A 13,076-nucleotide genomic window follows, 5' to 3' on the forward strand; every position below is an offset into this window, starting at 1 on the left:
TCACATGAGGGATTTACGGTTGACCCACTGTCCATCGGTCTGTCAGTCAAATAAACCTGGATCTGGTTACAATGTTTTTCCTAAGATTTCACCAGGTTACCTACTTTTTGGACACACTCAACCCAGGCTTACTCAACCAAGATGAGCATGTCGATCAGGTTTCATCAACATTGAGTCGAAATAAGCCTGGTTTCTTCCATCACCTGATGATACTCTAACACAGCAAGTCAATCCTCGAATGTCCGAAATATGTTCTGGTTCTTATAGTGGCAGACAAAAATAAGACCTATGATTTTAAGTAAATTTGTTATGTTCATATATACATTAATTATTCCAACTATTTTTTTAGCTCGTATATGTTGTTATACAATTGTATTAAACATGGCCATTTAAGTCTTTCATAAGATTCTAACTAAACAAATGAGTTTTAATTTCTTTTAAAACTCTTGATGCAAGCAAACGATGAACGGCAGTATTGGGGGAAAAAAACTGGCAGACAATATGTATTTGACCATCAAAACTAGAGAAGACTGAGATAAAGATATGCAGAAAATGAAGCAACACCAGTTCATACACAGTGCTAAACTCACATCATAGAGATGTTTAAGTTCATGGATTTCAAGACTATTAAGCTCAGGACTTTGGTACAGTCTCCCCATCTACAGCATTTCTCTTGAACCACATGAGAGATGATATGTGCATCTTGCTGTCCTATGGAGTGGAAGTCTTCCTTGCAGGATATCCATTTGCACGAATACTCCTATAACAAGCAACTTTGTAAACTGCAGATTGGAAGCCAAAGTCAATTAACTTACAGTGTCCACATTTTTAACTTTAGTTATAATCATTGACTAAGTTTTTCACAAATGTTATTTTGATTGAAATGTTAATGAAAAGGCAAAAAAAAGAGATTTACTGTGAAATAAGTCAATGGAGATAAGCCTACTAATAGCTCTTGGTGTGTATTGTGGATTTCACCATGATTTGTTTAACTCTATTTTTGTTTTATTTATCTATATATTGATATTTTCTATGAGTTCTTTACGCAGATACACATCTAATCAGAGCCTCTGTTAATGTAATAAAAGTATGTTACTGTTCTGTTCTTCTGTTAATAACTTATCTAAAAAGAAAGAAAACAAGTAAATTTGCACTATTGTATGAATATGGCATACACTTATTTTTCCATGTTGAAATCTTATTAAATTCATGATATGAAGCCCTAAAATGTTTGTAACAAACAGATGGATGGACTGACAGACTGCCGATGGAAAACGCCAACACTAAATCTCTCTGGCTTTGGAAAGGATAATGATTCAACAGAAAGTAGAAATCATCAATAAAAACTTGATGCATCTAAGTTAACTTAGCAATTAGTGAGTTCAATATGTCCTTTAACTGAACAAAAACAGATGTTTCAAAAACTTAACATGATTTGTCATTTGTTGCAAATATTAAGAAGCACTTACAGGTCCTGGGTTTCAATCACCAACATATGATAAAATAGTTCTCAGTAACAAAAGGCACAAAAATGCAAGAAAAAATCACTTTAATGTTAAAATAAATATATATAGTTATTCAATAAACGATGTATATTTTGTCATAAAGTACCGGTCCTGGATTTTTCTCAACATCATTTAAGAGCATCAACATCCGCTGGGACAGGTTAACATGTTGTTGAATACACAGCTGTATCATGATGTAATGAAGACCCACCTTGTCCACACATACGACCCAGAATCATCAGCCCAAACATCTTGATCCACATGGTGGGTGGGAAATGTTTGTATGTTCCTAAAGAACAAAACATGTTAATGATTTATCATTTCAAGTATAAAAGGCAAGCCTTAAAATTCTTAGAAAGCTTTAACATCTGAAGGTTAATATCACCCTGGCTGTGCAGATCTTGGTAATATACCCATTTAAAAAACATTCCTTAAAGCCACACACCTTGAAATGAAATATCTGGCATAGTAAATTTGGATATAAATAAGAAACATATTTTATCTTTGCCAATTAGAATATATCTGGTGGTTGCAAGGTAGAAATCTGTCTTTCTTGTGCTTTAAAACTTAAAAATAATTGTGTTTCTCGAATTGAACATGTACGTATACAAATCATACATTCAGTTTTAAAATATAAAAAAATAAATTACTTGCTAACTAGGCTATAGATTTAATGACAATTTTGCACACTTTCAAATTGCATCTATATGTACTGAGTAACATGTATTTCATTTCAAGGTGTGTGGCTTTAATGTAATAAACAAGAGTGCTAAACTGTCACAAGATACACCCGTTTGAAGGTTTTGGACACCATGCTAAACGCTGGAAATGCACTAAGTGACCTAGTTTTCGACCCGGCATGACCTATATCTGAACTTGACTTAGATATCATTAAGACACAACTTCTGCCCAAATTTGGTGAAGATCGGATGAAAACTCTTTCAATTAAAGAGCTTACACCATGCTAAATCCTTGAAATGCACCCTGTGAACTAGTTTTTGACCCAGCATGACCCATATTTGAACTTGAACTAGATATTGTCTAGATACAACTTCTGACCACATTTGTTGAAGACCAGATGAAAACTACTTCAATAAGAGAGTGGACACCGTGCTAAATGCTTGAAATGCACTAAGTAACCTCGTGACCAAGTTTTTGACCTGGCGTGACCCATATTTGAACTTGACCTAGATAACATTTTGACACAATTTCTGACCAAATTTGGTGAAGATCGGATGATAACTACTTCAATTTGAGAGCGGACACCATGCTTAATCCTTGAAATGTACTAAGTGAACCCCTGACCTTGTTTTTGACCCGGCATGACCCATAATTGAACTTGACTTAGATATTGTCTAGATAAAACTTCTGACCAAAGTTTGTGAAGATTGGATGAAAACTACTTCAATTAGAGAGCAGACACCATGCGAAATGCATGAAATGCTCTAAGTGACCTCGCGACCTAGTTTTTGACCCGGCATAACCCATATTTGAACTTGACCTATATATCATTTACACACAACTTATGACCAAATTTGGTAAAGATCAGATGAAAACTACTCCAATTAGAGAGCCACCAATGCTAAATCCTTCAAATGCACTAAGTGACCCCGTGACCTAGTTTTTTGACCTGGCATGACCCATATTCAAACTTGACCTAGATATTGTCTAGATACAACTTCTGACCAAGTTTGGTGAAGATCAGATGAAAACTATTTGAATTAGAGAGTGGACACTGTTATGGACGCCGCCGCCCGCCAAGGGTGAAACTATAATACGTCCCGTTTTTTCAAAACCGGCGTATAAAAATAAGTACTATCCCTCACAGGGTTCAGGTCACACAATTAACTTATAGACAATAGGCAATACTTAATTCATTCACTTCAAACTGTTTCTTTTGACAGATAACAAATGTTCAATCAAATTTTCATTCAAGATCATTTGGTTACAAATTTGAAATATACTAAAATTTGCCTTCATAATGGAAACTTCTATTTTCCAAGCATGCCTTCCACTTCCTTGAGCTGACTTCGTTGAGTTCATTATTAGCAGATGCAATCTGTAAGATTTACTTATAAATAACTCTAAAATAAGTGATTGTTACCCAAAAAATAAAAAAATATAAATTCTTTTGTCTAATTACACACTTTCACATACATAAATGTGACACACGCATAAAGGCCCATAACCATCCAATCAAAATATTCAGAAATAGAGGTGCTCATTATACTAACAGTAATGACTAAGTTTGTATACATGTATGTTTTTCAACTATGTTTTGCAAAATATTCTCATGCAAACCAGGGTTTCCAATTTAATAAGCCACATGTACATTGCATGTAACAGGGGTAAGACAATGCTAACAAGAAATGTGGTTGTCAGAAACACAATGCCCCCTAATGCGCCACTTTGATTTTTTTTTTACCTTTGACCTTTAAGGATGACCTTGATCTTTCACCACTCAAAATGTGCAGCTCCATGAGATACACATGCATGCCAAATATCAAGTTGCTACGTTCAATATTGCAAAAGTTATGAAGAAGGTTAAAGTTTTGGTTAAAGTTTTTGAAATATTTTTTTTGACCTTTGACCTTGAAGGATGACCTTGACTTTGACCTTTCACCACTCAAAATGTGCAGCTCCATGAGATACACATGCATGCCAAAAATCAAGTTGCTATGTTCAATATTGCAAAAGTTAATATGAAGGTTAAAGTTTTGGTTAAAGTTTTGGGACACACACACACACACACACACACATGGACACATACAATGACAGACAGGCCAAAAACAATATACCCCCGATCTTTCGATCCGGGGGCATAAAAATAATCCTGGTTGTGTTTTTCAAGCAATCTAGCTAAAACAAAAAGGTTTAACAAAATAGAAAGATTAACTAAAATGAACATACCAGTTATATAGGGCTATAACTATCATATTGAGTATGTCAACACAAAATCGTGTAATTAGTTGCTAAAAGATACAGAAAGCTTTATATGGGAAAGTGCATGTGTTGACCTCCTTTTTTTGTTACTTTATTTGTACATAAAATGCTTGTCAAGCATACACAAGTTAGTGATTTAAAGTCATACCATTGGTGAGCCTATCAGCTTAATTTTACTCTCTTTTCCAGTCTCTGGTTGCTTGATGTGGCGACTGCAGAAGTGGCTCAGCAAAGCGTCTTCGTTGGAGCAAATAACCCTGCATTCTGGACACCGATTGTGCGCCTCCTTTAAATATAAAACTTTGTGAAACATAAAAATATATTAAACATTTATTTTTCATCATTTTAACCAATAAATACCTACTAAACAAGAACTTTGACATTAACTTAGATAAGATAACATATATATTATTTTCAATTAAATTGTTAAACAAGAGCTGTCTCCATAGGATGACGTATGCCCCCAATAAATGCTTTGATAGAAATTATGAGCATTTTTCGAACCCTAAACGCGGACCCTAAGGTCAAGGTCATGGGGTGAAAATTTGTGTGGGTATGGAAAGGCGTTGTCCATATACACATGCATATCAAATATGAATGTTACATCTGAAGCGACAAAAGAAGTTATGAGCATTTTTCGAAACCTAAACACAAAGTGTGACGAACAGACAGACATCAGACAAACAGACAGAAGGACAGTTCGATCACTATATGCCCTCCTTCGGCGGCATAAAAAAAGTTAATCCAGAAATGCAAAATAAGTCCCAAACTAGAGAGCGGACACCAAACTTAATCCTTAAAATGCACGTAATGTAAGCAAGTAAGTTCAAATAACAATGTACACAATTTCAATACTTTCTTAAAGTCAGTTCAAATAACAATGAACACAATTTCAATATTTTCTTATCACTTAATCAATAATTATTATTTAAAAAAAACCATCCTGACAGTCCCCTCACATTTATGTGACTGAACTATCAGTCAAAAAAACGTTTGTTAGCTAACAGGGAGATATCTGTTATGGGAGAAGGTTCAAAATATTTTTGCCATTTCTTATATCACACTGCAAGTGTCAGTGCTACTGGCTCTGGGCATTTTCTATTTTTATCAAACCACTAAATTCAATGTATTTTATTCAGAAAACTTAACAAAAGACAACCTCAGTGTCTGGACTGACCTGATGCACCAAATCGCACAAGTCAGCTACATCTCTGAAATTATTTCAATACAATCATTTTCATTAATAAAAATAGATAACAAGAGCTGTCAGAGGACAGCGCCCTCGACTATTCGAGTGCTTGACAGTATAACGTAAGCCATCATGGGGAAATTGTTCATATTCAATAATTTATTAGATGATCTTTCAAAAATAAAAAAAGGAAAAAAAATAAAAATTTGGGGAGGGGGTAGGGGGGTTGAGAGGGGGGTATAACATGGGGTGTGGTCATTTATTAGACGATCTGACGATCTTTCAAAAATAAAAAAAGGAAAACAAAAAATTTGGGGGGTGGGGGGGGGGCAGGGATTCTGGGTTGGGGCGTGGGGTATTGCAGTGCTGCAGCTAGGATTTAAAAAGGGCAGGGGGATTTTTTGTCAAAAGGGCACTTTGGACGCGCAGTTTTTTGTCAAAAGGGCACTTTCGAGCGCGCGGGCGTTTCTAGAATGCTTCCTCATGCATGTTAATTTATGTGTTATCAATAATTGTAAGAATGAGTTATTCCCATTGTCATTAAACAATTCAAATTTAATTACAAACAATGAGGAATAAATTAATTACAATGTATTTTAATAAGAGATTTATTAATCATCATATGTAAAAAAAAAATTAAAAAAAAAAAAAAAAAATTTTAAGGGCAGGGGGGGCCCTAGGAAGGTCAGGGCGGAGGTTCGGGAGTGCAGGGCGGGGCGCCCTTCGATTGAGGCCTAGCTGGAGCACTGGTATTGCACGGGTGGAATCCATTGTGGTATTCAGGTAAGTGCTGTTTTGTCAAAGTATTAATAAAATCTTATCATAAATAAAGAAGTTATGTGAATTTAAGCAAAATGTCCAATTCTCAAAGTAAAAAAGGGGCCATAATTCTATCAAAATGCTTGATTCAGTGGTCTAATCTTGTTTATAGGTTGGGGTCATGTTGGTAAACAAGTATGCAAAATATAATAGCAATATGTCAAAGGACATAGGAAATATTTGGGGTAGTACGCAAACTTTAACATAGATTTATCAATGATATGCATATTCTGAGTATAAAAGGGGCCGTAATTCTATCAAAATGCTTGATTAAGTGGTCTCCTCTTGTTTGTAGGTTAAAGGTCATGTTGGTAAACAAGTATGCAATATAACAAAGCAATATGTTAAAGGACATAGGAAATATTTGGGGTAGTACGCACAATTTAACATAGATTTATCAATAATATGCATATTCTAAGTATAAAAGGGGCAATAATTCTGTCAAAATGCTTGATACAGTGGTCTGCTCTTGTTTATAGGTTGGGATCATGTTGGTAAACAAGTATGCAAAATATGAAAGCAATATGTCAATGGACATTGAAAATATTTGAAGTAGTACGCAAACTTTAACATTTGCACGCTCACGGAAACGCCAACGCCGGGGTGAGTAGGATAGCTCCACTATATATATTTCATATATAATAGTCCAGCTAAAATACAGTCAACAATTAAAGAGTTGTTGTCACTGGGAATGTGATCTTGCATATATACACTTCATGTTGACAACATATTATTTTCAATTAAATTGTTAAACAAGATCTGTCTCCATAGGATGACGTATGCCCCCAATAAATGCTTTGATAGAAATTATGAGCATTTTTCGAAATCTGAATGCATTTTTTGAACCCTAAACACGGACCCTAAGGTCAAGGTCATGGGGTAAAAATTTGTGTGCGTATGGAAAGGCCTTGTCCATGTACACATGCATATCAAATATGAATGTTACATCTGAAGCGACAAAAGAAGTTATGAGCATTTTTCGAAACCTAAACACAAAGTAAGACGGACGGACAGACAGACATCAGATAAACAGACGGAAGGACAGTGCGATCACTATATGCCCTCCTTCGGCGGCATAAAAAACGTTAATTTAGAAATGCAAAATAAGTCCCAAACTAGAGAGCGAAAACCATACTTAATCCTTGAAATGCACTAAGTGACCCTGTGACCTAGTTTTTGACCAGGCATGACCCATATTCGAACATGACCTAGATGTTGTCTTGATACAACTTCTGACCAAGTTTGGTAAAGATCAGATGAAAACTACTTCAATTAGAGAGCAGACACCATGCTTAAACCTTAAAATGCACTAAGTGACCCCATGGTCTAGTTTTTGACCCGGCATGGCCCATATTCGAGCTTGACCTAGATATTGCCTAGATACAACTTCTGACCAAGTTTGGTAAAGATCAGATGAAAACTATTTGAATTAGAGAGCGGACAAGAAAAGTGTGACAGACAGACAGACAGTGCGAAAACTATATACCCTCTTTTCTTCGAAAGGGGGCATAAAAAATGTGGAGTAAAATATATACAAATGTGTTCTTTTTCTTTGCAGACTGACTTACCTATCAAAATAGTTACATAAACAAATATGTATAATTATATTGTTAATATTATGCGCATAAATAAAACATTTGCTATTTCATGTAAAACAATTGTAGACAGCAAATAATGAAACAAGAAACAGTTTGAGACGGGTGATGCTCCACAAAGGTTTTTTTGTCACAATATTGCACTATATATTCAGATAAAAGGAAACGTCTTGAGGGGCATAACTTTGGACAAAATAATACAATGGATGGTTTAGAAACTTACAAATTTCAAACGGCCATAACTCTGTAAATAAATCATCTAACCAGAACCCACTAATAACATGCGCATCTCCTCAAGGTAGTTAAGCTTCCCATAAAGCTTTATTGTATTCCAGTCAGTAGTTGGGGAGAAATAGCCCGGACAAGAATTGCACTATATGTACAGTTATTAGAAAATTTCAAAGGGCCATAACTCTGTGAAAAATCATCCGACCATAACCGGCTTATAATATGCACATCTCCTGTTGGTAGTGAAGCTTCCCATAAAATTTCATTGAATTCCCGTCATTAGTTGCTGAGAAATAGCTCGGACAAGAATTGCACTATATGTACAATGGAAAATTTCAAATGGCCATAACTCTGTGGAAAATCATCCGACGAGAACCGGCTGATAATATGCACATCTCCTGTTGGTAGTGAAGCTTCCCATAAAGTTTCATTGAATTCCCGTCATTAGTTGCTGAGAAATTGCTCGGACAAGAATTGCTCTATATGTACAATGGAAAATTTCAAAGGGCCATAACTCTGTGAAAAAATCATCCGACCAGAACCCGCTGATAATATGCACATCTCCTCTTGGTAGTGATGCTTCCCATAAAGTTTCATTGAATTCCAGTCATTAGTTGCTGAGAAATAGCCCGGACAAGAATTGCACTATATGTACAGTAAATGGAAAATTTCAAAGGGCCATAACTCTGTGAAAAATCATCCGACCAAAACCCGCTGATAATATGCACATTTCCTCTTAATAGTGAAGCTTCCCATTAAGTTTCATTGAATTCCGGCCTTTAGTTGCTGAGAAATAGCCCGGACAAAAATTGTTCACGGACGGACAGACGGACTGACGAAGCGGCGACTATATGCTCCCCCCCAAATTTTTTGGGGGAGCATAAAATGTCAAATTAACATGGATAATAGAAAATATTGTAAAATGCTTTATTTATAAATTAGAAACTAGATAACACTTCTAAAATGATTGCAAGTTTCCATGACTCATTGAGGAATAAACCATGTAAAATGTTAGTTTTGCAAATTTATATAGTTATGGGAAACAACTACATTAAATTTAAATATCAAAGCTTTTTTTATAATTGTATATGTACCGGTAAAACACCGCTTCATTCGTAAGAATGTCATTTGAACCTAGATGAAGATACAGCTGTTGAACATCCATCTTCCGCAAGTCTCTCAACAATGCATGGCGAAAACGATCACAAGAAAATTTGGCACCTTTGAAAACAGAGTTGGCGAATGTCTGTGTAAATAAATCACAAATATACATGAATGAATACACAAGGAAAATTCATGCTTTGCCTCAAGATTAAAATGAAAAGTTTGCAATTACAATTCCCTACAATCTGTAAAATATTCCACACGCTTAAATAAAATATATAACCATGCAAATTAGTTAGAAAACGCAATGATGCCAATAATTGCACATCAGCATAATAAGTTTAACTTTATATTGATGACAAATACTGTAATCATACGAAGCTTAGGACTTGACATTTGAACTGTTTAAGTATAAAGAAATGAAATAATTACATCATTTATAGAAACTATGAGTATCACGTTTAAATGGTGGCATTTCGTGTTTTCTCAAAAATGTTTACAAAAACAGTAAACATTTAAACGACTGTTGATATCAACATAATCCATTTTAGTTCATTACGTTACAATGTTGCAAAACTTATTAAAAGCTGTTAAAAAAAGACTGGTATACATTTGTATCATGTGTGTCAGATGGCCCTTATTCACAACAGCGTAAACATAACAAAACACCATGTACGACCTAGACGGCTTGAATATTTGACACACGTCGGCACAAAGTGCTCGGGAAAATTTTCCAGCTGTTTGTTGCATGATCATTCCCCGAATTGTCTTGAACATTTGACGCGCGTCAGCACAACGTGCATGAGGAAATTTTTTCTGACATTTATTCATCCGCATTCATTTTTAATTTAATAAACAGATACTCGTTTTTATGTACATCTTGTTAGGTAGAAAACAATAAAAATTTTACACAGGTGTAGTCTTATTGAAGAAATGTGGGATCAATATTTATTTGTCTTTGTTATAAAATACTACGGCATGTAAGTAGAAAATGTGTACCCAATGACTCAACAACGGCAAGAACAGTTGGTTTTAATATGACGTCATTGCCCAAATGGGTTATGATCTGAATATAACTTCTGGAAATAATCATTACTTTCAGTTTGGAAATGCGATGTCAATGACGCTTTTATAACTGACATATGGATATCGTTTAAACGGTAACCTTTTGTTTATTTCATTAATCATTTCGTTTTAACGTTTAGAAAAATGTGTACATGTGATACCATTAATAGTAACAAACCTGAAACTGTAATTACTGTTCTATACCATTGTCATTACATATTCTCATCAGAGATTGGCAGGCATTTGACAGCTATATCATCAGGAAGAATATCCTTAATCCGATGAGCATTTGAGTCCCCAGCAATACAGTTCACTTTTCTCCTGTCTTGGGCACCTGAAAAAATAAAAGGAAAATGCTTCCTGACACAACACTGCATCCTGTTCAAAAGAGCCTGCGTAATAAATCTACTAATTATAAAAAGACAAGTCTTAACAACCCAAATACTACCTTAACAATACTATTGCAACAAGACTAATAAGGACGACTAAACTTGTCTTATGTGTATCTAACTACACAAAAAGAATATAAACAAAACAGATCAATCACGCTTTAATAAAAATAAAGGTCACACAAGTTAAAAAGCACTAGTTTTCAATAATCAATAAGTGTCAAAATTGCAATACACTGGTCAGTGTTCAGTGCAAATATCACTATGAACATGTCAAAAGTGTCAATTATTGCACTAGTGTGTAACACACTGAATGTGTCCAAATGCGCGAAGCACCTGTTTTTTTAATAATTAGTATTAAAGTGTCACTCAAAATTGCAATCCACTGGTAAGTGTTCATTCAATGCAAATATCACACAGTCACTATAAACACATCAAAAGCGTCAATTATTGCACTAGTGTAAAACACACTGTAAGTGTCCAAATGCGCGAAGCACGTGTTTTTAATAGATCACAAAATGGGTAATAAAACGCACAGTTGAACTTAAGATGAAAAGTAAACACAAATGCTTCGTTCACTCACACCGAGTTACTAGGACTTGGTCGCGAAAATGAATGCCACTTTGAATCATACACTTAACAACGTCGAAATACACCAAATCACAATTAAAAGATAGCTATTGCAAGTTCAAAAACAAAACTGAAATATATAAGCGCCGAAATGACTTCTTGATCTCAAAACAAGGTCACAAAGTGAAACGTATACAATACCGGATCTCAACCGTTTGAAAGCTCGTGTGCAATCAAAAGGGGAGATTATTCCAACGATGTTTTTTTCTTGTTTCTCCATTCGGTACCCCTCGCACGTTATTTGATTACGCTTTCTTCATATATGGTCATATTACACTCATTCATAACGTTTATTTATAGATGTTTGTGTTGTGACATATATGGTTATGATTACCATATAAGGTAAAGACGGCCAGGGACCAGAGTCGCTCTGCAATGATACAGCGAATGCCTTTTTTTGCGCAGTTCTTAGCAGCATTTCATGCAAATCAATTATGTTGCGCCAGATTTCCTGGCTTATTTCGCATTATTAGATATAAATGACCATACATCTATAGATATAATATGATTATAGGTGCTACCTAATTTACGGGCAAAAGCTTTTTAAGTTTTTTTGATAACTATGTATTTTTAATAAATATATTGACATGATTGTGTTCAAAATATTATAATTGTTGCAATAATTAAGTAATGCATCCAAAAAAATCAATCTTAAAACAAGTTACATGTTCCAAGCTTAAAGATCTAGCATCTTATATCTTTTTGTTTTCTAGCCACAGGAATTTATAGCTGGTTCGGTGTCTGTGGTATAGTGGATGGGGTGTCTGCTAACTGGCTTAGTCACTGGGAGGTCTCTGTATTGATCTCTTAAGTGGGAGCATTCTTTAGATAACCCTAAAGACATACTATGGCGTACCATTTGGGTTGAAAGTCAAGAAGACCTACAAGTTAAAAAGAGAAATGTACGTCAAAGTACAATAATTGTACGTCGACATAAATATAAAATACAATTCGAAGTATATATTTGTACGTCAAAGTACAATTTGTACTTCGACATACATGTTTGTACTTCGACATACACATTTTTGAACAGCCAATCAAAACACTAGTCTCTTGAGCCGCTTTTCCTTCAGATTTATTCATAATAAATGTTTAAAATCTCTTTTTTAATTGAGGACAAAATGAATAAAAATATCAGAATGGCAAAATAACAACACATAGAAGTTTCAAGTATTTAATGAATTGAAATAGATTATATACAAATTTGAAGAAGATTCAATCGTTACCTTTTTAAAATTAAAATTATTCAGCATATTGTGAGTATTTATTGATCATGCGGGGGTGGAGTATCACGACCGTCCAGTGCATTACTGTGTAGGAAATTCCCAACGGTAACCAAACAGTTACCAAGCATTAACGGGATAAATAATGTATTATAACCTCTCCTTTGGTCGTATTTTGTGATAACCATAACTTGCACAAGTCAGAGGTTAATTCCGCCACGCCAGGTCAATAAATATTCAAAATATCTATGAGTTAGCGGTCGATAGTCGCATAATTTGGTATAAATTATAATAATAATAATGTTTAATAAATACGCACAATATCTATGAGTAAGCGGTCGATAGTCGCATAATTTGGTATAAATAATAATAATACTTATGTTCAA

The 13,076-nt window shown here is 34.7% G+C and overlaps 1 protein-coding gene across 7 annotated transcripts; it reads right to left on the reverse strand.

Annotated features, from left to right (window-relative positions):
- Positions 1 to 630: 630 nt before the first annotated feature.
- LOC127831929 (uncharacterized) lies at positions 631 to 11,826 on the reverse strand. Of its 7 annotated transcripts, none has more exons than XM_052357013.1 (8): positions 11,609 to 11,826; positions 10,653 to 10,782; positions 9,374 to 9,500; positions 5,626 to 5,659; positions 4,597 to 4,734; positions 3,480 to 3,564; positions 1,612 to 1,794; positions 631 to 760 (listed from the first exon to the last, which is right to left on the reverse strand). In XM_052357013.1, exons 2-7 carry the CDS (start codon positions 10,672 to 10,674, stop codon positions 1,667 to 1,669), a joined length of 534 nt encoding a protein of 177 aa, XP_052212973.1. In that variant the 5' UTR covers positions 10,675 to 10,782; positions 11,609 to 11,826; the 3' UTR covers positions 631 to 760; positions 1,612 to 1,666. The 7 variants fall into 7 exon arrangements, with proteins under 7 accessions (XP_052212973.1, XP_052212972.1, XP_052212976.1 ...); XM_052357012.1 differs by having other exon boundaries at positions 9,374 to 9,525; XM_052357016.1 differs by having other exon boundaries at positions 10,627 to 10,782; positions 11,609 to 11,824.
- Between the last annotated feature and the right edge of the window lie 1,250 nt (positions 11,827 to 13,076).

Source organism: Dreissena polymorpha, chromosome 5 (genome assembly GCF_020536995.1).
Source record: "Dreissena polymorpha isolate Duluth1 chromosome 5, UMN_Dpol_1.0, whole genome shotgun sequence".
Classification (NCBI taxonomy): Eukaryota; Metazoa; Mollusca; class Bivalvia; order Myida; family Dreissenidae; genus Dreissena; species Dreissena polymorpha.

What these genes read in the sequence shown, in the direction of transcription:
- LOC127831929 (XM_052357010.1), bottom strand. Translation starts at nt 9,552, where the DNA reads ATGTATATTTGTGATTTATTTACACAGACATTCGCCAACTCTGTTTTC. An exon ending in AATGAAGCGGTGTTTTACCG is followed by an intron (nt 5,660 to 9,373) that starts GTACATATACAA and finishes AAATAATTTCAG; the next exon opens with AGATGTAGCTGACTTGTGCG. An exon ending in TAGAAGTTTCCATTATGAAG is followed by an intron (nt 1,795 to 3,479) that starts GCAAATTTTAGT and finishes TTTGTTCTTTAG; the next exon opens with GAACATACAAACATTTCCCA.